The sequence below is a fragment of the Macrotis lagotis genome, chromosome X (assembly GCF_037893015.1).
Source record: "Macrotis lagotis isolate mMagLag1 chromosome X, bilby.v1.9.chrom.fasta, whole genome shotgun sequence".
NCBI classification, from domain to species: domain Eukaryota; kingdom Metazoa; phylum Chordata; class Mammalia; order Peramelemorphia; family Peramelidae; genus Macrotis; species Macrotis lagotis.
The window spans coordinates 269,270,124-269,291,816 of NC_133666.1; the positions used below are offsets into that span (position 1 = coordinate 269,270,124).

General features: G+C 38.0%; 1 protein-coding gene across 1 annotated transcript in view; it reads left to right on the forward strand.

Moving 5' to 3' along the window:
- The first annotated feature begins 5,512 nt into the window (after positions 1-5,512).
- LOC141499025 (chondroitin sulfate proteoglycan 4-like) overlaps positions 5,513-21,693 on the forward strand; it is an 86,274-nt gene continuing 70,093 nt past the window's right edge. Inside the window, 4 exon segments of the mRNA XM_074201995.1 lie at positions 5,513-5,649; positions 5,651-5,703; positions 5,706-5,789; positions 5,792-5,884. Coding sequence (XP_074058096.1) covers positions 5,513-5,649; positions 5,651-5,703; positions 5,706-5,789; positions 5,792-5,884 — 367 coding nt within the window.

The window sequence follows — 21,693 nt, forward strand, 5'->3', positions numbered from 1 at the left end:
AAACATATTCATCTGTCTTCAATGATTTTTTTGCTGTTCAGTTGTTCAATCATATCTGACTTTTTCTCAGTCCATGGACTACAACACACCATGCCCTTCTATCCTCCACTATCTTTTGAAGTATTTCCAAGCTCATGTTCATTGCTTCTATCACACTATCCATCTTTCTCATCCTCTACTGTTCCCTTCCACATTGCTTTTAATCTTTCTAAACAGCAGGGTCTTTTCCAATGAGTCCCATCTTCTCATTATATGATCAAAGTATTTAAGCTTCATCTCTCAGTGTCAGAATTAATTTCTTATTGTAATGACTGATCTGATCTCCTTTGTGTCCAAGGGACTCTCAAAAGTCTTTTCCAGCACCCAGGTTACCTGACATGAGCTGTCTTCTTACCTTTCTTCTGGTCTAGGTAGCTAGGTAGAACAACGAATAAAGTGCTGGTTCTAAAGTCAGATAGTTGTTGTCATTTTCCAGTCATATCTAACTCTTTGTGGTTCCCCTTTGGTTTTCTTGACAGATACTGGAATGGTTTTTGCCATTTCCTTCTCCAGCTCATTTTACAGATGTGGAACAGAGGCAAAGAGGGTTAAATGACTTGTCTAGGGTCACACAGCTGGTAAGTGTCTGAGACAAGATTTGAACTCTTGAAAATGAATCTTTCTGACTCCAAGTCCTGCACTTGATTCAAGGCAACATCTAGCAGCTCTGACTTTATATTTACACGCACATACATACAAACTCAATTCAATTCAACAAAGATCCATTCAGCATTTGGGAAGGTTTTGTATTAGAAGCAATCTCTCCAGGTCACTATGAAGAATAATTAGTGAAATGGGTATTCACTTACTCCTGAGGTCTTTAAAGTAACCAAGTCTGTCATTTTCTTAACTGTACATTTTTAAATTTGGGAAAATAGTAGGACAGGAGTTGACATTTTATCAACATCCTTATTGCCTTTGTGGAGGAGGGTAAACATGAATACTGTGAGTTTTGTGGAAGCATCTCCCAAGATAAAGCAACAACCTCAGAGGTCAACTATGGAGTCATATTAATAAAGTCTTCTAGCTATCCTTTATTTCCCTTCCTATGGTAACAACAAGGTGAGCCATACTAATTCTATCTTGAAAAAGGTCTCCACTATGATATAGATTACTAGCCGCAAAGAAATTAATTTTCTCAGAAGAATAATTCTGACCTTTATTAACTATTTGGACTCTTAGGCTTCCACACTCTGAGACACCCTAACCCCACCTTTTTTTTGACCTTGGAATGTCAATGATTGGCTGAGTGCTCTCAGCAAGCCTAAAGTACTTAAAAACTGAATCTATGGATAAAATGACAAAAACAAGGAAAATGATCAATCATAAAGAGTATGTGAGTTGTGAACTGTTCCTGGAGAGAAATTTGAAACTATATCCAAAGGGTGATCAAACTGCATACCCTTTGATCCAGTAAAACCAGTACTAGCTCTACAGCCTAATAATAAGACCTAAGAGATTATAAAAAAGGGGAAAACCCATATGTACAAAAACATTTATTGCAATGGTGGCAAAGAACTGGACATTGAGGGGATGTCCATCAATTGAGGAATGGCTAAATAGATTATGGTATATGAATGTTATGGAGTGCTATTGTTCTGTAAGAAATCATGAGGGGCTGTATTTCAGAAAAGTCTGGAAAGTCTTGTTGATGCTGAATAAAATGAGAAGAACCAGTAGAACATTGTACACATTCACAGCAACAATGTGAGATGATCAACTATGATGGTCACAGTCCCTCTCAACAGCTCAGTGATCAAGGACAATCCTGAGAGACAAATTATGGAAAATGCTATCTACATCTAGAGAAAAATCCGTAGAGCTGAATGCAGAGCAAAGCATACTATATTCACTACTTTATATTTTTTCTTTCTTTCTTTCTTATGGTTTTTCCCCTTTAGTTCTGATTCTTCTTTCACAACATGACCAGTTTGGAAATAAGTTAAAAGTGATGGTAAGTGTAAACCTGGATCAAATTGTTCACTACCATGGAGAGGGGAGAGGGAAGAGAGGATGGTAGAAAAATGTGCAAAAGGTTGAATGTTGAAAACTATCTTTGCATGTAATTGAAAAAATAAAAGACAAAATTAAAAATTAAATCTGTATCTTAATAAGTTGAAGCTGCAACCAGCTGGTACAGTGTTCTTTAGCAGGCCAATAAAAAAATAATAGAGCTGAACACTTGAACAAACACTGGGACAAAATGTACAAACTTTGGAGGGTTGGTGTTATTTACTGGGATGTTCAAGCACACAGCTGTTAACATGTTTGCACATTAGGCAGAATTCTTTAGCACTCGGCAGGATGTCTTTTTTTTTTTTTAAGGTTTTTGCAAGGCAATGGGGTTAGCTGGCTTGCCCAAGGTCACACAGCTAGGTAATTATTAAGGGTCTGAGACCGGATTTGAACTCAGGTATTCCTGACTCCAGAGCCAGTGTTCTATCCACTGTGCCACCTAGTCACCCCAGATGTTGTGTCTTTCAAATTTAGACTACTGAGCAATGTAGGGATGAGACATGAGAAAGCTTCCAGATGAAGTAGAGGATGAAGAGTGAGCACAGAAAAAAATGGATAATGAAGGAGACAACTGCAGAGAAGGTCTAGATTCGAATTCCATCTCCCCCCAACCCACCTCCACTGGACCTGTTTAACGCTATTACTCAGCTGATGCATGCTAATGAGACCAAGGATCAGGGTTTGGTGTCTGTGTAGAAGAGAATCTTCAGGCTTTAATTTCATTCCCGCATGATCAAGGTGACAAGAAGGTACATGTTAGATCACCTCCCTGGGCTTCATATTCCATAGCTGTGAAAAGGAGCTAATATATAAAACCTGCACTACATTATTATGTTGCTGTTTAGGTCAAATGAAATAAGGTATATGAAAGTCCTCTAAAAATTATAGTTGAGAAAGTATGTGACTATAGACTGTATAGTATTTTATATTGGCCACACTACATCTGTGTTATGTCGAGTGCATGGAATTTTTTATTTCTTTTTTATGAATTATCATTATTCAGGGCTAAAGGTCTGCAACTTTAGGTTAACTAAAGACCCATCTTCTGTTAATATTGACCTCACTTGACCAAAACCAGACTCATGAAAAAAATGTTAAGGGACAGTCAAGGAATTTTTTTAAATTTAATGAATATTTATTGGGTTTTTTTTTTGGACTAATATGATTGTCAGGCATGGCAACATTCTACCACAGTCAATGTCTGGCTAGTGATAAGAATTCAAGTATTTTCTAAAATTATTTTTCTACAATAATAAATTTGATTGCAAAGCCAAGCCACTGATAATTTTTAGGGACTATCTCTCATGCAGAGGTTGGATAAATCAGTTCTCATACATAACAAATATTCATGGGAGTGGATTAATTCTAGAAGGCATTTTTCTTTTAGTAAAGAAATTGTTGAGCTGGCAATATTTTCCTCAGATAAGAAGCCATACTCTCAAAGTGTTCCTGATTCCTTGAAGACATGCAAATCTTTTTCATCAATTTAGCCTCTTTGTGAACTCTCTAAAATGTAGTTTAAAATCTATAATCTGGATTATTTTACCTATAGAATTTGTTTCCGTAGGAGACGCATGGAATTTTTTACTTTTTAACTGTTTTTTCAACTTTTATGACATTTAAGGAAGTACGCTAATATGAATTTGTTTAACTTTTATGGCCCAAGAGGAATGTACAAAATAGCAATAGGTAACAGAATTATTCCTCTGTTTCTCTGATGTAATTTTGCCCTCAAGACATTAGAATTCTAATGATTGTTCAGTTTTTTTCTCTGATGCCTGAACCCATGCTTAAACCTAACAAAAAGACCTAAGTTTTTACTTTTATAATTTCTGCATTGTGGTAAATGTATTTTGGCAGCAGTTACCTACCATGTAAAGTCAGAAAGGAGAAATTTCTCCCCATAACAACACTATGGAATATTGTATTCAGGTCAAGGAACTGCATTTTAAGAAAATAATTGGCAAACTGTTGAAAGCTCAGAGGAGAGTGTTGTGAGAGTTCCCCAACCTGAATTCCTTGAAATTATTTTGGCCCTACATTTAGACCAATCCTCTCATTTAACAAATGACAAGACTGATGCCCAAAGAGTTTAAAAGATTTAATGAAGGCTAAACAAGTCCAGGTGAAAAGTGGGTATTGCAAGCTGGATCCCTCTGACTCTTTCCACCAGAAGATGATCTTTAATGTGTTTTACAACTTTGGGATTCTGTTTTGATATATTGTATCATATAGTGGTACTATTATCAGTACCAGAAATGCCACCCCTCCCCACTCTTTTCTTTTTCCTTAACCAGATCCCAGCTCTAAATTCTGACTCATTTTAAGCCTGTTTTTTAATAAAGAATTCTCTGATTAGACCAACCAGAGAGGTCTACCTACTTTGAAGGCTTATTGTTCTTTTTAAAAAATTTTAAAATATTTAGTTATTTCTTTTTCCAACAACATACAACAGTTCTCACCAATCAGTTTTTGGGCGGCAAAGTATTGGTTTTTACCTTTCTCTCCCTTCCTTCTTGACAAAAAGCAGTCTCATATTAGAACTTTTGTTCTGACTGTCTTCTTCACTCATTTGGTTTATGAGAATAAATACTGCCTTGAATTGTTGAGAGAGAATCCCTGGCCTTCCATTAAGACTACTTAACTTCTCAATGAGTAGTAGTTAGGCAGGACTGTTTTTTTCACTGAATGTCCACTCTGCCTAGTCTTGTTTCCGGAAGGGAGTAAGATATATGAAGAGGGAAATGGTAGGAAGGGCTATGCTGTGAAATTTCCCAGTAAGGTCATTCTAGGAAGACTGGACCTTCTTTGTAACTTCTAAAGAGATGTCTGGGACACGTGAAAGAATGATTTGCCCAAAAATCTCCCCCCCTCAATAAGATAGGTTGATAAATAGATAACAGATCAATCCAGATATCTAGGCATAGAAGTATCTACATTTATCCATCTTATCTGCACACAGTTGCTTGCATGTTGACTCCTCCATTCGAATGCCAGCTCCTTGAGGACAGTGCTTTGTTCAAAGAGTAACAATGTGTCTGGAATACATAGCAGGCTTTTAATAAAAACTTGTTGACTGGCTACAAGAATGAAATTGCTGCTGATTTTAAGAACCTCAGACTTTTTACAGGATTTAAATCTTACCAAACTCAGTGAAATTTTTAACATCTGAGGGTCAAGGACCACCTTTTCCAGCAAATGTTATGGCCGTGTGCACAACCAAGATCACGAAAGAAATTTTAAGAATATATAGTGGCGGTTAGGTGGCGCAGTGGATGCAGCACCGGCCCTGGAGTCAGGAGTACCTGAGTTCAAATCTGAACTCAGACACTTAATAATTACCCAGCTGTGTGGCCTTGGGCAAAAGCCACTTAATCCCGCTGCCTTGCAAAAACAAAAAAAAAAAGAATAAAATGGGGGGAAACTCCGCAGCTCTCTCCTCACTACTTCAGGGCCGATGACAGCTCTGTCCAACACAGTCCACCTCTCAAAGCGGACCTCTCCGCCGGCGGGCGGGCCAGTCGGGGCCCTGATACAGCAGAACAGCTGCAGCTCCACACTCGCCTTCCCCCCTTTCCTCCGCCCACTGCCCCGCGGGGCCCGTGCACCGAGGAGGCGGCGCCCCTCAGCCGGCCGGGGTCGGGCCGCGCCGCTGAGCGCCCGCTGGGGAGGGGCCGGAGCCAGGCAGGTAGCCCCGGCTGCCGCCCACACCTGGAATGTGCCCGGGGCGCGGGGGCGCTACCTGGCGGGATGCAGGGGCTCCCCGCGGGCCGCCTGCCCGTCCTCGCCGCCCTCCTGGGGCTCCTCGGGACGCACCCGGCATCCGGAGGTACGGGCCGCCCCCCTCGCCTGTCCGCAGCCTCCCCGGGGGGCCCCGGCCGCGCTGGGCAGGCCGGAGCGGGCGGACGCGGGGCCCGAGCGCTGGGCCGCGGGCGGGCAGGCGGGAGGCTGGGGGGGGGGGGGGACCTGGTGAGCAGGCGGAGCCGGGCTGGGGCCGGGTGCCCAGGGGCCTGCCCGCCCGGGCGCCCCGCACGGATCTGGAAAACTCTGAGGCCATGTTGGTAACCTGAGGACTCCCAACCTTAACTCTTGCGTGGCTGAGCGCGGGCCCGCGGCGCGCGGGGAAGGGCGGGGGGCCCGACTGGGGCTGCAAGGAGAGCGCCCCAACCTCCCCCCAAAGCTCCCCCTCCCTCAGGCTCCGGGATGGGGGGAGATTGTTGTATTTTTAAAGCAGTTTCTCAGCCCCAAAACTTGTAGTGATATTGCCGGATCCAAGAAAGTCTGGGGGGGGCAACATCCGAACCTCTTAGCTTAACGATTAAGAGCTGGAAAGGCCCCCAGGAGTTTATGTAGTCCGCCTTTTCCCCATTTTACACATGAGAAAACTGAGGTCCAGAGAAGTCACACACAAGTGGTGTGAGCCCAGAGGGAACCAGGATTTTCACTGGTCCTTTGTCTCCGTGTACGTTCCCACTGTACCCACAGTGCCTTGTACCGGATCAAACTCTTATTTTCTCTCCTGAGACTCAGGGCTTTAGAATTGGGCTCTTGAAAGGGGCTTCAGATTTCACCCCAAGGGAAGGCGGGAAGGATGCCTGTATCTCCTTATACTTTCTACGAGTTCCTTTTTAGTCTCATCTATATAGAGAAACACCAAATTTGAAAATTTTCACGTGACTCATGTAGCTGTCATATTTCTGCCATAAATAAAGGACCTAATTCCTTTTTGATCATTGGCCAGAACCCTTCTTATTCATCCTCCCTTCATGAAAAAATTTCCTCACATTTTAATTTAACTACTGTGAAATGCTACTTTATTTAAACTAGTCTTGTGATTTCTCCCGCCCCCCCCATACTTCAATTTTGAAATTCATGGTGCACAGAATTTGGAAGGAACTGTAAATCTAAATGTAGTGTAAAGTAGCCATTAACCTCACCCACTTCACTTTGTTAAAGATGAATAATTTAATTGGTATACATATACATATACACATCTCTATATGTACTTGTCTTTAACTGTGGAGAGTAAAGCCCAGAGTTTAACCTGTTAATGAACCTTTCTGAAGTCAGCCATGATGACCCTTGTTTAACAGTTCAGTGAAGTGCGGCCAGAGGCTGCTTTCTTTTAGCACAGCCTTTTAAGAATCCAGGATCACCTCTGTTTATCATGTTGAGGCTCTATGGGAGCAGGACTTGAGTGGGGGATCTTCCTTGTTTCATTATTTTTCTAAGAATTTGAAACATGTTCCATCATGTGTTAAGAAGCAGCATGGCTTAATGGAATTTCCAAAGCAAATTCTTGAAAAAGTTTTCTAATATTGCTACTTCCATTTTCTCTCAAACTTTTGGGGCTCTAGACCAGATTGTTCATCTGAAACTGTGCTTTCTCCAAAATTGCCAAATAAACAGTTGGGTTTTTCTTAGTTTTAAACCTTCTTAACCTATCTGCTCTATTTATCACTGTTGACTACCATCACTCCTATACAATTTGGGTTTTGTGATCCTCCTTCTGAATCACCTCAAAGCTATGTGATGGTTTTTTTTTCCCTAATTTCCTTTGGTTGCTTATCATCCGGCCTCTTAACTGTGAGCGTTCCTCAATGTTCTGTCTTGATCATCTTCTCCCTCTCTAGGTTCTTTTGGTAAACTTATCAGCTCCCCAGAGTTTAACTACCTTCTTTATGTAGGTGATTCCAGGGTTACATATCCACTGCCATCTCTTCCCTGAGCTTCAGTCTCCTTTAAATAGTTGCCTAGTGAATATTTCAAACTGAATATCCAAGAGGTATCATAAACTCAGCCCTTCTAAAATTGTACTCTTTATTTTTCTCTCTAAATATACCCATTTTCTAAACTTATTCTATTTCTCCAGAAGGCACCATCATCCTTCCAGTGTCTCAGGTTCATTATCTTCACTATCCCTCACCCCACATATCCAATGAGTGCCCACATCTTGATATTTCTACCTTCACAACATCTCTTATTTCTAATCCCTTTTCTGTACTCATAGTTACCCCCTTAGTTCAGGCCCTTTTCATCTCTCACCTAGATTATTACAACATCTTTGTAATTGATCTCCCCATCTCAAGTCTCTCCTCACATCTGTCCACCCAACACAATGCAGTCAGTCATTTTCCTTAAGCATGGATTTGACCATGAGTCTCCTTCTCAACTAAATCCAGTGAATTCTGTTCTCTTCAGGATAAAATATTATTACAGTATTAATTTCTCCCACCTAATATCCTTTCACCTTCTAACATTTTAAAGCCTTGGACAGTATTTATAAATAAATTAGTTGCTGGTACACATTTGCTTTTTTAAAACCTACATGTAACAAGTACAGAAAACAAAACTGTCCAGAGAGCCTACATAAATTCCCTCTCTTTTGGGGGAGATTTAAAGGGATTTTGTACTTTGGTAGTGAGAATCTTACTTTATTTAAACTAGGAGACTTGTGGTTTCTTTTAAATCTACATTATCCAGTTTCAAGATAAGGATCATTTGAAACAGGAAGTGATATTAGAGGTCCTCTAGCCCAAGTCATTCATTTTATAGATGGAGTAACTAAGGCTCAAAGAGTGATTTGTCCAAAGTCATACCTGTTTTAAGTGTCTGAGGAAGGATTTAAACTCAGATCATTTGACATCAAATCGATTATTTAATCAATTAACAAATGAATTTTTATTGCAAATGAGCATTTAAATTAATTTCTCCATCATTTTATTTTGAGATAAAAAAATCAGCTAAGGAGATAATCAAGAACTGACAGATAAGTGGGTGATTAACAGTTTCATTAGCTTTCAAAAATGGTAGGATTAACTATTTACAATCAAGTGTATTTAGGTATACCACTATTTTGGGAGGAAAGGGATAGGATTAAGATTAGAGGAGTTTCTCTCTTTAGTTACCTGCCTTTCCATTTTATTGGACATTCCTTTCTTTCCTACACTCTTTTAATCCATTGAGATTGATCTTCTTGCTGTTTTTCACTCAGGACATTTTAACTTCCATCTCTGTGCCTTTGGACTGGCATGCCCTGGAAGTTAATATAAATAATTTGCATATATGTATTTTTAATTTTGTATTTATGCTTTCTATATTTTATGTGTATTTAGTTTAGCATGTGAGCCAATTGCAGTTAGGGATTTTTCTTTTCTCTTTATTCTCAATACTTAACATAATGCTTGATACACAGTAAGTGCTTAATAACTATTTGTTAATTGATTAAATATTAGATTTGGTGTGAAAGGATCTGAGTTTAAATCCTTCCTCAGACACTTAAAACAGGTATGACTTTGGACAAATCACTCTTTGAGCCTTAGTTACTCCATCTATAAAATGAATGACTTGGGCTAGAGGACCTCTAATGTCACTTCCTGTTTTAAATGATCCTTATCTCGAAACTGAATAATGTAGATTTAAAAGTGACTTTGTATATTAGATGTATAATATTAATATGATTTTTGTTGCTTTGGCTTATGGTTTCCCCTCCCTTCTTTTTCCTTTTCCATATTGCTTTGGAAGTATCTCTTTACCCACATATCTTAACTGGAAAGAACTTAACACATCATCTAGTCCAGGGATTCTTAGCATTCTTTTTGTCACGGACCCCTTCTCAGAATGTTTGAAAAGCAGAAAACAGAATTTAAAGAATTACCTAGTAAACCAATCATATTGCTCCATAAAAATATTAAGAAAACAGGTTCACAAAACAAGTTTAACACGGAGATGTTAAGAATCTCAGATTCCATGACTTTACAGATGAACTTCCCCAAAATTAGCAGAGAACCCAGTTCTGGTAAACCATTTACCAAGTTACAAAGAACCCAGCTACTCTGATTTCAGAGCCCATGATCCTTCTGCTTTAACATGTATCTCTCTTTCCTTTGTTTTCTACCATTATTTTAACTCTTCAGATATCTCCATCCATTTTTCCTTATCCTTCCCCCTTAACTTTTTTTAAAATTAATTTCTACATTCTTTCATTTTCTTTGGGGTCAGAATAAATCAAATTGAGGTGCATTTATGAAGTCATTAGAGAAATTTCTATTTTCACCAAGATAATTCTGATACAGAAAACAGGTGAATGCCACATCAAACAACTGATTGGTCAGTCAGTCTATAAGATTAGCAGCAATGTGGGATGGTTTGGAACTGAAGAACCATTTAGTGTCCTACATTGGCAGCCAGGTGAACATTCAGATATATAATATGAATATCTAATATCTAATAGATACATGATGTAGATAGACTTAATAGAGTAAGAAATTCCCCAGCATTTAGTTTAAAATATCTTGCATTCCTAATTTTGAAGGTACAAATGTAATAATGAAGATTGAATCTACCAAATGTTTTGTTTTGTTGGCATATGTAAATTGTATAATTTAGAGAGAATTGCAAATTTATAATTTGGATGAACATCACTTTATATAGGCAAGGCAGATAGAATGAGACTACTGGATTTAGTTAGTAAGAGTTGGATTGAAATCTGACCTTTGTCATTCACTGTGTGGGTTACTTCAACTGTATATTGAGAAACTCCTTAGATTTTATATCAAATTATAGATCGGTCATATCTCCTGTTGGTTGAGAGATTTCTCACTCTGGAGTTTCTCACTGGGGGATTAATCACTTAATTGATTCTTTACTTGTATTCAAGTTGTAAACTGAATGGAAAAGTCTCTTATGCATTGAATTGACAATCCTTGATGAGTATAGGACCTGTCTCCACTTCCTAGACACTTTTTAATTTATTATTAAAAGCTTACTTTTGCCTTATCAGTAGTACTCAGATTGAGGTTTCTGAGTCACATGTGGCTTTTTCATGTATATGCAGCCTGGATTCTGGAAAGGTTTCTAATTTTTGTATTATCTGACTTTTCAGGGCATTTGAGTGTCTCTTTTTGTTACTGTCAGTAGCATATCAAAATGTTTATACTACTGGTCTGGTACGTTGATTACCTGAACATTGAACTAGATTTGTCAGGTATTGATTTGTGTCCAACTCTCTGACTCAATAGACCATAACATACCAGTTTCTTTTATCCTCCATTATCTCCTGAAGTCTGTCCGAGATCATGTTCATTGTTTATATACATGATACTAACTATCCATTTCATCCTCAGATGTCCCCTTTTTCTTTTGCCTTCAATCTTTCCCAGCAAATTGGGCCAAGCTCCCCTGAGGGTCTTGAGACCCTTTCAGTGGGCTCAAGAAGTCAAAAAAACTATTTTCAAAATAATTAAACCTTAGTGTCCTATTAAAATTCTCCTCCCTCTTCTATTTACATATCTCTATGCTTTGAATTTTCTTCATTTACTTTTTTTTTTTTTTTAGGTTTTGTTTTGCAAGGCAAATGGGGTTAAGTGGTTTGCCCAAGGCCACGCAGCTAGGTAATTATTAAGTGTCAGAAACCGGATTTGAACCCAGGTACTCTTGACTCCAGGGCCAGTGCTTTATCCACCGCCACCTAGCCGTCCCCTCTTCATTTACTTTTAAAAATTATATGCAACAGACAAAAACAAAAGCATATATAAGAATCTAGCTGTCTTCTAGACAGAAAAAGATGTGCAAATAAATGACAAACAATACCACTCTTCTTAGAAATTTTTTAGTTTTACAAATGATTTAATCAATTAAAATAACAATAGTTAACATTATATGTTAACATTTCTGATTTATAAATCATTTGTGGAACATTTTATTTATAATCCAGGAAATATTGATAGGTATAATCCATGTTATCAAAAGTTCTTTGGGATCCTCAATAATTTTAGAGTAAATAAAAGGAAGGACAGCTAGAGTATATCAAAGAGATTCTCACTAATTTTTCTAAGTTTGTAAAGGGGTCCTGAGATCAAAAAATTTAAGAACTGCCAGGCTAGAATGTTGGAACTGAAAGAACTTCAGTGATCTTGTAGTCCAACCCAGAGGAAGAAAGAGAGGCTTGCTAAACTAAAATGAGATAGTTAAGTTATTAAATAGTATGACAGATTGATCCAAGGGCAGGTTCCTGGTGCTTTGAACAACTGGGTCTTGAACCCTGCTTTTCTGACTATTGTTCTATTTCCAAATGAGTCTCTTCCTGGCAGCTAATAATACTGGTCTGGATAGGTACCCATTTGCCATCCAAAGGGGCAGACATTTGAGGAGTGCTGTGCTCCAGTGCATCTCTGTCTCTGCCAGTGTCTGTGATTTATAGGCAGGGATCAGACTTTATAATTGTCAGTTTGTCTCTGGTTCTGGAAGTTCAACTCCAGGTGACTGGGCACGACATAAGGTGGTGGAGACAAACCTAGAAATCTTTCTGCCTCATCAGCCAACAGGAATGCGTATCTTTGTCAGTTGATAGGGAATATAAACATTGGGATGGAGATGGAGAGAGGGAGAAAAAAGAAATGGAGGGATGGGAGAAGAGGAGAATTAACTGAAGGAATCTGAATTAAAGGTCTGTTGAACTTTCTACTTCTCTTCCCATACATTACTTTGATTCCATAATCAGTACCTTATTTCATGAAGGACAGAGGCACCCCCCTCTCCTAATCAGTGGTAATTAAGAAAAGCAAAATAACACTTTAAGGGACAGTTACTTAGTGGCAAGTTTGTTCATTAATAGAGACCTCCATGGGAAGCCAAAATTCAGACATTAGTATCTTAAAATCCCTCTTTAACTGAGTCAGTCTCATAAGGAGAGTGACAATTGCTTGTACATACTAAGTATGGAGACCTGACCCACCAAGATGATGGCAGGACTCTAAGGTTTATGGCTAAAAACCAGGGAAATGAGGGATGAAAGAGGCTGGTGGAGGCTGGGGAAACTGAAGGAAAATGGCCTATAGTGTTTGTTATTTAGTCCTATCTGATTCTTCATGGCCCCCATTTGATGTGTTTAAGGGAAAGATACTGGAGTGGCTTGCCCTTTCCTACTCTACCTCATTCTACAGTTGAGCAAACTGAGGCAAACAGGATTAAGTGACTTCCCTAGGGGAAGTATCTGATGTCACATTTGAACTCAGGTTTTCCCTGTCTCCAAGCCCAGTGCTCTATCCACAGGGCCATCTAGCTGTCTTACTACAGAGGAAACTAAGACTCAGAAAAAGTGACGTGACTTGTCCAAGATGACATAAATACTAAGGTCTGAACCCAGTGTCTGAAGCCAGATCTTCTGACCTGAAACCCAGAGTTTACAGCTAGAGTCTGAAGGTTGAGGAAACTGGAGACAAAAAAGCATGACAGTCAACAGGACTGTGATTTTGAATTAGCAGAAGGTGGACTAAATTTTTTCAACTTTCAAGATCCCCTTCTCTTTCTGTTAACTGCAAGCCTCCTTGTTGTTAGTGGCTCTTTTAGTGGTTTCTCAGCCATCTTTTTTTGCTTGTTTTTTTTTTGTTTTCGATCTAAGAGTATTTACCATGCCCCCAATCAACTTACATCTTCACAACATCCATATCAAAGTAAATACAAAACTGAATCTTCCCAGAGATCTCCTGAATTCCTCTACTTCTGTTCTTGCCGTTTAACTTCCTGACATTTCTCCTCCAATATCACTAACTTTTTAGACAATGTGCTTGTCTTGAATGTTATTTAGCAACCCTAGTGAAGAGGGAAAACTTGAACTGGACAGCAGGACAGATCCCTGGGGAATAAATCAAAGCTGATTTACTCTAGCAGAACCTACTACCCTAATATACCCTTAAGGATGAACACAAATGTATATCGTTTATGTCTATGATATGTCTGCAGAGAGCAGGTAGGAGGAGGGAGAAGTCTAGTTTATATGTGTTTAGGCAAACCTTTTCTTTCTAACTCCTGCTTGCTGAAGACCTGGATGGCTGCCCACAGTGCAGCCATCCAAAAAAATTTCTAATGCCCAGTCAAGGTCAGATGTTTGCTTGACTCATTATTCTTCAATCTAGACGTGAAAGGTTGGAGAACTAAATTCTTTTACTTAATACTGTTGAAAACTTTCCTTCAAGGGTTTCTTCCAATAAATTAGAGGGGTAATCTTACAGGTAGATGTCAGAATTCATTTCCACACCCAGAATGTAATAAAGGTAAGTTGAGGAATGTTCCTGGGAGAAAAATGTGTGTTAAATATTAACAAAATAGGTCACCCTGACCAACTCAGTAAAACTAGTGATCTCTAGAAAAGAAGGGTACCCTTTTATTAAAACACATTAAAGGGGGTCTTGTTAGTGTCAACCAAGTTTTTTAATTGCACAGTCTCTAACTGGGTGACAGAACAAGCCACAGACAGGTAGTAGTTTATTAATTACTTTCTTTGCAAGGATTTGCAAATCATGGGATTACTTCTTGCTTGGAGCTCTGCCTTGCTGAAGTTCAGACAGAGAATGTATGTATACATGCATTTTGGGGGCTTGAGTGATCTTTCCAGGACAAGATCACCATTCAGGATAATATAAAAATTACATCATTTGTGACTATCCAAGTAGGAGTTCTGTGGGAATGTTGATTGTATAGTTTTGGAGATACACTGTTATTGTACAGTACAAGGCTTGGATATAGTACAGGTTATACAATACACGTCACTTAACACAGGCAAGTGTAGGTTAGGGGAAAATGTAGGATTTGTCATGATTGACAGTTATCTTCTGCTAATTCATGTTCACTGTTTTCCCAGGCTCAGAACCTGCCTGGGGAAAGGATATCTAGAAATAAAATTATTATTGTAAAGTTCATTACATATATATTAATCAATATAAAATCATAGCTCTTGATATTAGGCATAGAAATATATTAGGGTTGGGGCAGGAATATAACAATCGACTGTACTGTAAAGGTGCGCTGGCATTCAGGTAAGGCTAAGCACTTTCTAATAATGAATTGTTAATAGTTTTATGGAGGCCCATCTACATCCTGTAGTCTTTGCTAAGGCATCATAACTAACAGACATGCTGTCTTCATGAAAAAGATAAAAGCTTCCTCAAACTATACAAAAACAGGAAAGGACATCAAATTTTTTTTGGGGGGGGTGACAATTTTGTGTGTTTAATCAAATGTCTGTCCATGAAGGATTCTAGGGAATACTAGCATGAGAGTTAACAACTTAAACCAATTCTGAGCTAGCTTCCATGGATCTTTGAGCTCTACTTAAGGGAGGTGAATGCCAGCTCAGCTGAATTCCCAACTAAACTCAAAACAGTGGATGCAGACCCAATTATAAAATTAATTCAAAATAAAATCACTTACTTTGTATATAAATAAAAAAATTAGTTATTAATTTTGATATTTTCATAATAGGGATCTAAAATTTCATTGAAAAAGGAAATTCTTACATGAACAGATTCCCTCTACCAGTGTATGTCAGCATCTGCTTTACAACTTAGACTCTTAAGAGAACTGACTAGAATATTAGAGGTTGTGACTTGCCTTGGATCATGCAGCCAGTAGGTGTCAGAGATGGGTCATAGCTCTTTGGATGAAATGCAGAAATATTCTGTTTGTTTTGAACATGAATCTCTTACTTCACTTATGAGTTTTACTTTAAACTTAATGGAGTATTCTTGCAATAGTGTTTTTATGGCATGTTTAAAAATATAAACTATATATGTTAACAGAACATTTTTGTGGAACATTTTATTTATAATCCAGGAAATATTGATAGGTATAATCCATGTTATCAAAAGTTCTTTGGGGTCCTCAATAATTTTAGAGTAAATAAAAGGAATAAATAGAATAGAATAGATAGAATAAATAAATAGAATAAATAAAAGGAAGGGCAGCTAGAGTACATAACAGAGATTCTCACTAACTTTTTTAAGTTTGTAAAGGGGTCCTGAGATCAAAAAGTTTAAGAACTGCCAGACTAGAATGTTGGAACTGAAAAAACCTCAGTGATCTTGTAGTCCAACCCAGTCATTTTACAGAGGAAGAGAGAGAAACTTGCTAAAATGAGATAGTTAAGTTATTAAATAGTATGACAGATTGATACAAGGCAAGTCACCAAATGCCTGGTGCTTGGGACAACTTGGGACCTGAACTCTGCTCTTCTGATTACCGTTCTGTTTCCAAATGAGTCTTTTCCTGGCAGCTTGTGGGGATAAAGGCAGCCAGTTCTTACACCTGTAGGGATAAAGTTAAATTTATTCCCACCCAACCCGAGTAGAACACAATGACTTTACCATCTAGGTGAGGTCTAAACTAGATTGTTAAGAAACAATCCAATTTCATTATCAGTTATATACTTCAAGAGACTGAACTTTTTTAAATCAGGACTTTAGAAAAATGGGAGGATCATTGGCAGAAAGGTAAGAAGGGAAAGGAGATGACACTTTTGGGATTCTAAGTCAGTGAACTGGGGCTGGAATTGAGCTTTTCTTGACCTGGTTGGGTTTCTGCTCTCCAAGTCAACAATGGTGTCTCGTGAAGTTATAGAATGAGTATTGAACTTGAGGTCTGGAAGAACTATGAAGAGGTGCCTATCATTCCTTTATCTGAATACCTTTATCTACTTCTTTTAATACTTTGAATACCAGTATAACCCTTGGATTCTCTTATTCCTTTATTTTTTTCCTCCTTTTAAAAAAATTTTTATTTTATTTTTAATTCCCCCCCAGCTACATGCAAAAGCAAGTTTTTAATATTTACTTCCAAAACCTTGAGTTTCGGGTTCTCTCCCTTCCTCCCACCCTACTCTCTTCATTGAGAAAGTTAGTTACTTAGGCTAAGTTAAAAATGTGTACCCATGAAAAACATTACTATAATAGTCATGTTGTAAAAGTAAACACAATCCCCTCCACAAAGAAAGAGAAACATGAAGAAAAATTAGGTAAGAAAAAATATATACTAGGGGTGGCTAAGTGGCGCAGTGGATAAAGCACTGGCCCTGGAGTCAGGAGTACTTGGGTTCAAATTCGGTCTCAGACACTTAATAATTACCTAGCTGTGTGGCCTTGGGCAAGCCACTTAACCCCATTTGCCTTGCAAAAACCTAAGGGGAAAAAAAGTATATACTTCAGGCTGTATTTAGATATCGTCAGCTCTATCTTTGGGTTTTTTTGGGGGGGGGAGCAAGGCAATGGGGTTAAGTGACTTGCCCAAGATCACACAGCTAGGTAATTATTAAGTGTCTGAAGTCGTATTTGAACTCAGGTCATCCAGTGCTCTGTCCACTGTGACACCTAACTGCCCCTCTGTACCACCTAACTGCCCCTATCAGCTCTGTCTTTGGGTTGGATAGTCTTCTTTTTCATAAATCCATCAGAGAAATTGCTTCAGTATTTTTTCTCACAGTTGATATTGCAAGCTGTATTTACTCTATTCTATTCCTCCTTATCCCCGTTTATTTTATTCTCTCTTTTCTTTCGCCCTGTCCTTCCTCAAAAATATGTTGTATCTGACTACCCTCTACCATCTTCCTTTCTTCTATCACTTGCATCCCCCCCCATCCCCTTTCTCCCATTCCTTCCTTTTCCTCTTTTCCTCTAGGCTAAGACAGATTTCTATATCTAATAAGTGTGTATGTTATTCCCTCTCTGAGCCATTTCTGATGAGAGTGAGACTCACTCCCCTCTTCCATTCTACTACAAAAGCTTTTTCTTGCCTCTTTTATGTACCCTATCTACCTCTCCTTTCCCTTTCTCTCAGTATATTTCTTTCTCCCTCATTAATTCCCATCTTTTTAATATCTTATACTTTCAGATTCAATTCCTTTGCCCATATATGCTCCTTCTAACTGTCCTGATAAATGAGAACATTCATATAAATTATCAGTATCATCTTCCCAAGCAGGAATACAAGCAGTTTAACATCCTCAAGCCCCTCATAATTTGCCCTTTCCATCCACCCTCTTTATGCTTCACCTGAGTCCTTTACATGAATATCAAACTTTCTGTTCAGCTCTGGTCATTTTTTTAAAAAAAAGATTTTATTTATTTTGAGTTTTACAATTTTTCCCCTAATCTTACTTCCTTCCCCCCACCCCACCCCCACAGAAGGCAATTTGCCAGTATTTACATTGTTTCTATGGTATACATTGATCCAAATTTAATGTGATGAGAAAGAAATCATATCCTTAAGGAAGAAACATAAAGTAAAAGAGATAGCAAGATCAGGCAATAAGATATCAGTTTTATTTTCTAAATTAAAGGTAATAATCCTTGGTCTTTGTTCAAACTCCACAGTTCTTTCTCTGGATACAGATGGTATTCTCCATTGCAGACAGACCCAATTTGTCCCTGATTGTTATACTGATGGAATGAGCAAGTCCATCAAGGTTGATTATCACCCCCATGTTGCTGTTAGGGTGTACAATGTTCTTCTGGTTCTGCTGCTCATCTCACTCAGCATCAGTTCATGCAAATCCCTCCAGGCTTCCCTGAATTCCCATCCCTCCTGGTTTCTAATAGAACAGTAGTGTTCCATGACATACATATACCACTGTTTGCTAAGCCATTCCCCAACTTGATTTCCAGTTCTTTGCCACCACAAACAGGGCTGCTATGAATATTTTTGTGCAAGTGACGTTTTTACTCTTTCATCATCTCTTCAGGGTATAGGCCCAGTAGTGGTATTGCTGGATCAAAGGGTATGCTCATTTTTGTTGCCTTTTGGGCATAGTTCCCTTCTTACCTCTCTTACCACCTCATGCCTCTCAGACTGGCTAATATTCCCTTCTGCATTTCTCTAATAAGTAATGATTTAGAGCAGTTTTTCATATGACTATGGATTGCTTTGATCTTCTCATCAGTACATTGCCATTGCTATCCTTTGACCATTTGTCAATTGGGGAATGGCTTTTTTTTTAAATTTGACTCAGTTCTCTGTATATTTTAGAAATAAGTCTTTTGTTAGAAATACTAGTTGTAAAGATTGTTTCCCAGTTTGCTACATTTCTTTTTTTTTTTTGCTACGTTTCTTTTGATCTTGGTTACAGTGATTTTGTTTGTGCAAAAGCCTTTTAATTTAATGTAATTGAAATCATCTAGTTTGTTTTTAGTGATGTTCTCCATCTCTTCCTTAGTAATAAACTGCTTCCCTTTCTGTAGATCTGACAGTTAAACTAGTCCTTGATCTTCTAGTTTGCTTATAGTATTGTTTTTTTATCTCTAAATCCTGTATCCATTTGGATATTATCTTGGTATAGGTTGTGAGGTGTTGGTCTAATCTAAGTTTCCTCCATATTAACTTCCAATTTTCCCAGCAGTTTTTATCAAAGAGAGAGTTTTTATCCCAATAGCTGGACTCTTTGGGTTTATCAAACACCAGATTACTATAATCGTTTCCTGCTATTGCACCTGGTCTATTCCACTATCCACCACTCTATTTCTTAGCCAATACCAGACAGTTTTGATGACTGATGCTTTATAATATAATTTTAGATCTGGTAGGGCTAAGCCACCTTCTTTTGCACTTTTTTCATTGAATCCCTGGAAATTCTTGACTTTTTAATTTCCCCATATGAATTTACTTACCACTTTTTCTAACTCATTAAAGTAATTTTTTGGAATTTTGATTGGTAGGGCACTAAATAGGTAGTTTAGTTTTGGTAGAATTGTCATTTTTATTATGTTAGCTCAGCCTATCCATGAACAGTTGATGTTTGCTCAGTTATTTAAATCTTATTTTATTTGTGAACTGGATCCAGAAGCAACCTGTTTTACTCTGACTGCTTAGTTAAAATACCCCGAGGCAATGGATTTTTCTTACTGCCAGTTAAGGTGGTATTTGAACTTTGCCAGTGAGGTAAAATGTAGGAAAACATAGTGGTATTAATCAATAAACATTACTTAGTCATTCTGAGTTGTGGCTCATATGATTTAGAAAACATTTCCTGATTTTATAAATGCAACAATGCACCATATTGGACTTAGAAAATTTGAGGGTGGGAAGGGAATAATTTTAAGAATTCTAGGAGGTTGATGCCTTATTTCACTTAATGTTTTTGGACTGTTATAGGATTTTTTAAAAATGTTTTTACAGAGTGGGGAAAAGATTTTTGACACCTTTCCCTATTGTCTCCCCCTCCCCTTTTTTTTCCTTCTGCTAGACAGAGAGGAGTCATGGAATCTCAGAGTTGTAAAGGACCTCAGAGGTTATCTGGTCCAACTCCTTATTAGGAATATTCTCTGTACACCCCCACATGATCACCTAAATCCCACTTGAGGACCTCTGGTTATTAGATAACTCTAATGACTGGAAAATTTTCCCTTAAATTAGGGCAAAATCTAACTCTGCAGCTTCTACCCTAACTAGTAGTTCTGTTCTCCTGGGCCAAGAAAAACTGTCATGTGACAGCCATTCTAATATGTGGACTGGTAGTCTTTTCTTTATACAAATAAACACCTCCAGCTCATTCAGACTATACATGATTTTAAGTCTCATTTCAATCACCTTTCTCTAGAATCATTTAGGTGACACAGAGAATGGTGGGTGGGTGGACAACAGCTTAACTTGAAATTTGACCTTGGTATTTACTAGATTCCCTGGGCAAGTCAATCAAGCATTATTTGCCTCAGTTTCCTCAAATGTAAAATGAAGATAATAATAACATCTACTTCCCAGTGTTGTGATAAGAAATGAAATATAGTAGGCACTTAATGAATATTTGTTCCTCTCTGGATCATGGGTCTGTGGACTTTGTCTTTCAATATGATTGACTTTCTTTGAGATACCATATGTTTTATGCATTTAAAAATTATTTTGAGAAGGATTCCTTGGTTTTACCATATTACCAAAGGCAGCATCTATGACCCTGAAAATAAGGAGTGAAAAATTCCTGATCTAGAAATTCTTCAGCTAATTGTTATTTTTACTAAAATGTGGCCAGAATTGAGCACAAGATACCAGATGTGTTTTGGACAAGGACAGAGTCTATACCCAGAGACTATACCCACCTTCTCTTTTATCAATTATGCTCCTGTTAATGCTGCTGAGATCAAATTTAATTTTTTTGCGGGGGGAGGAACTTTCAATCACTCTTTACATCAGGTAATCTAGAGAATTTTTTTCATTCAGTATCTGTTTTGCTAAGTGTAAAGAGGACTAGAAAAGATTCAGGAAGGCAAAATTATATTTCTGACTCTGCCATTGTTTGACCTTGGTCAATTCTTTTAGCCTGCTTCAGCCTCAATAACCTCAGCAAAGTAAGGAGGTAGGAAGGTTCCTTCCAGCTCTAAAATCTGTGACTAAATGATTCCTGAGGAAAAGAGAAAAGGCAGTATAGGGTAGCACATACTATTTTCTACTACTCTAATACAATGTGACTTCACAGAAAGAGCTATAAACCTGCAGTCAGGAAGACCTAGCTTCAGATTCCAGGACAGGGACGTTCTAGTTAATAAGTGAACTCTTTGTACCTCAGTTTTCTCATCTGTAAAATAAGTGGAATGGACTAAATGGTCTCAAAAATCCTTTCCTGCTCAAAATCTATGATCTGATAATCTGTGTAGCACAGATTTGTTTGTTTTTTTTAATTGAATGAGAATTTATTTCTACATGTAAAAAAGAGAACAATTCCATTTTCAAAACATAACAAATGAGATGGTTATATATAAAACCACAAATCTCCATTGGGAGAGGATGACAAGTTTTACTGAAGTTTTAAATTATTAAAATTGTTATAGGTTTTAACTTTACTAACTCTTTTGGAGCATCCTATATAATAAATTTAATATATTA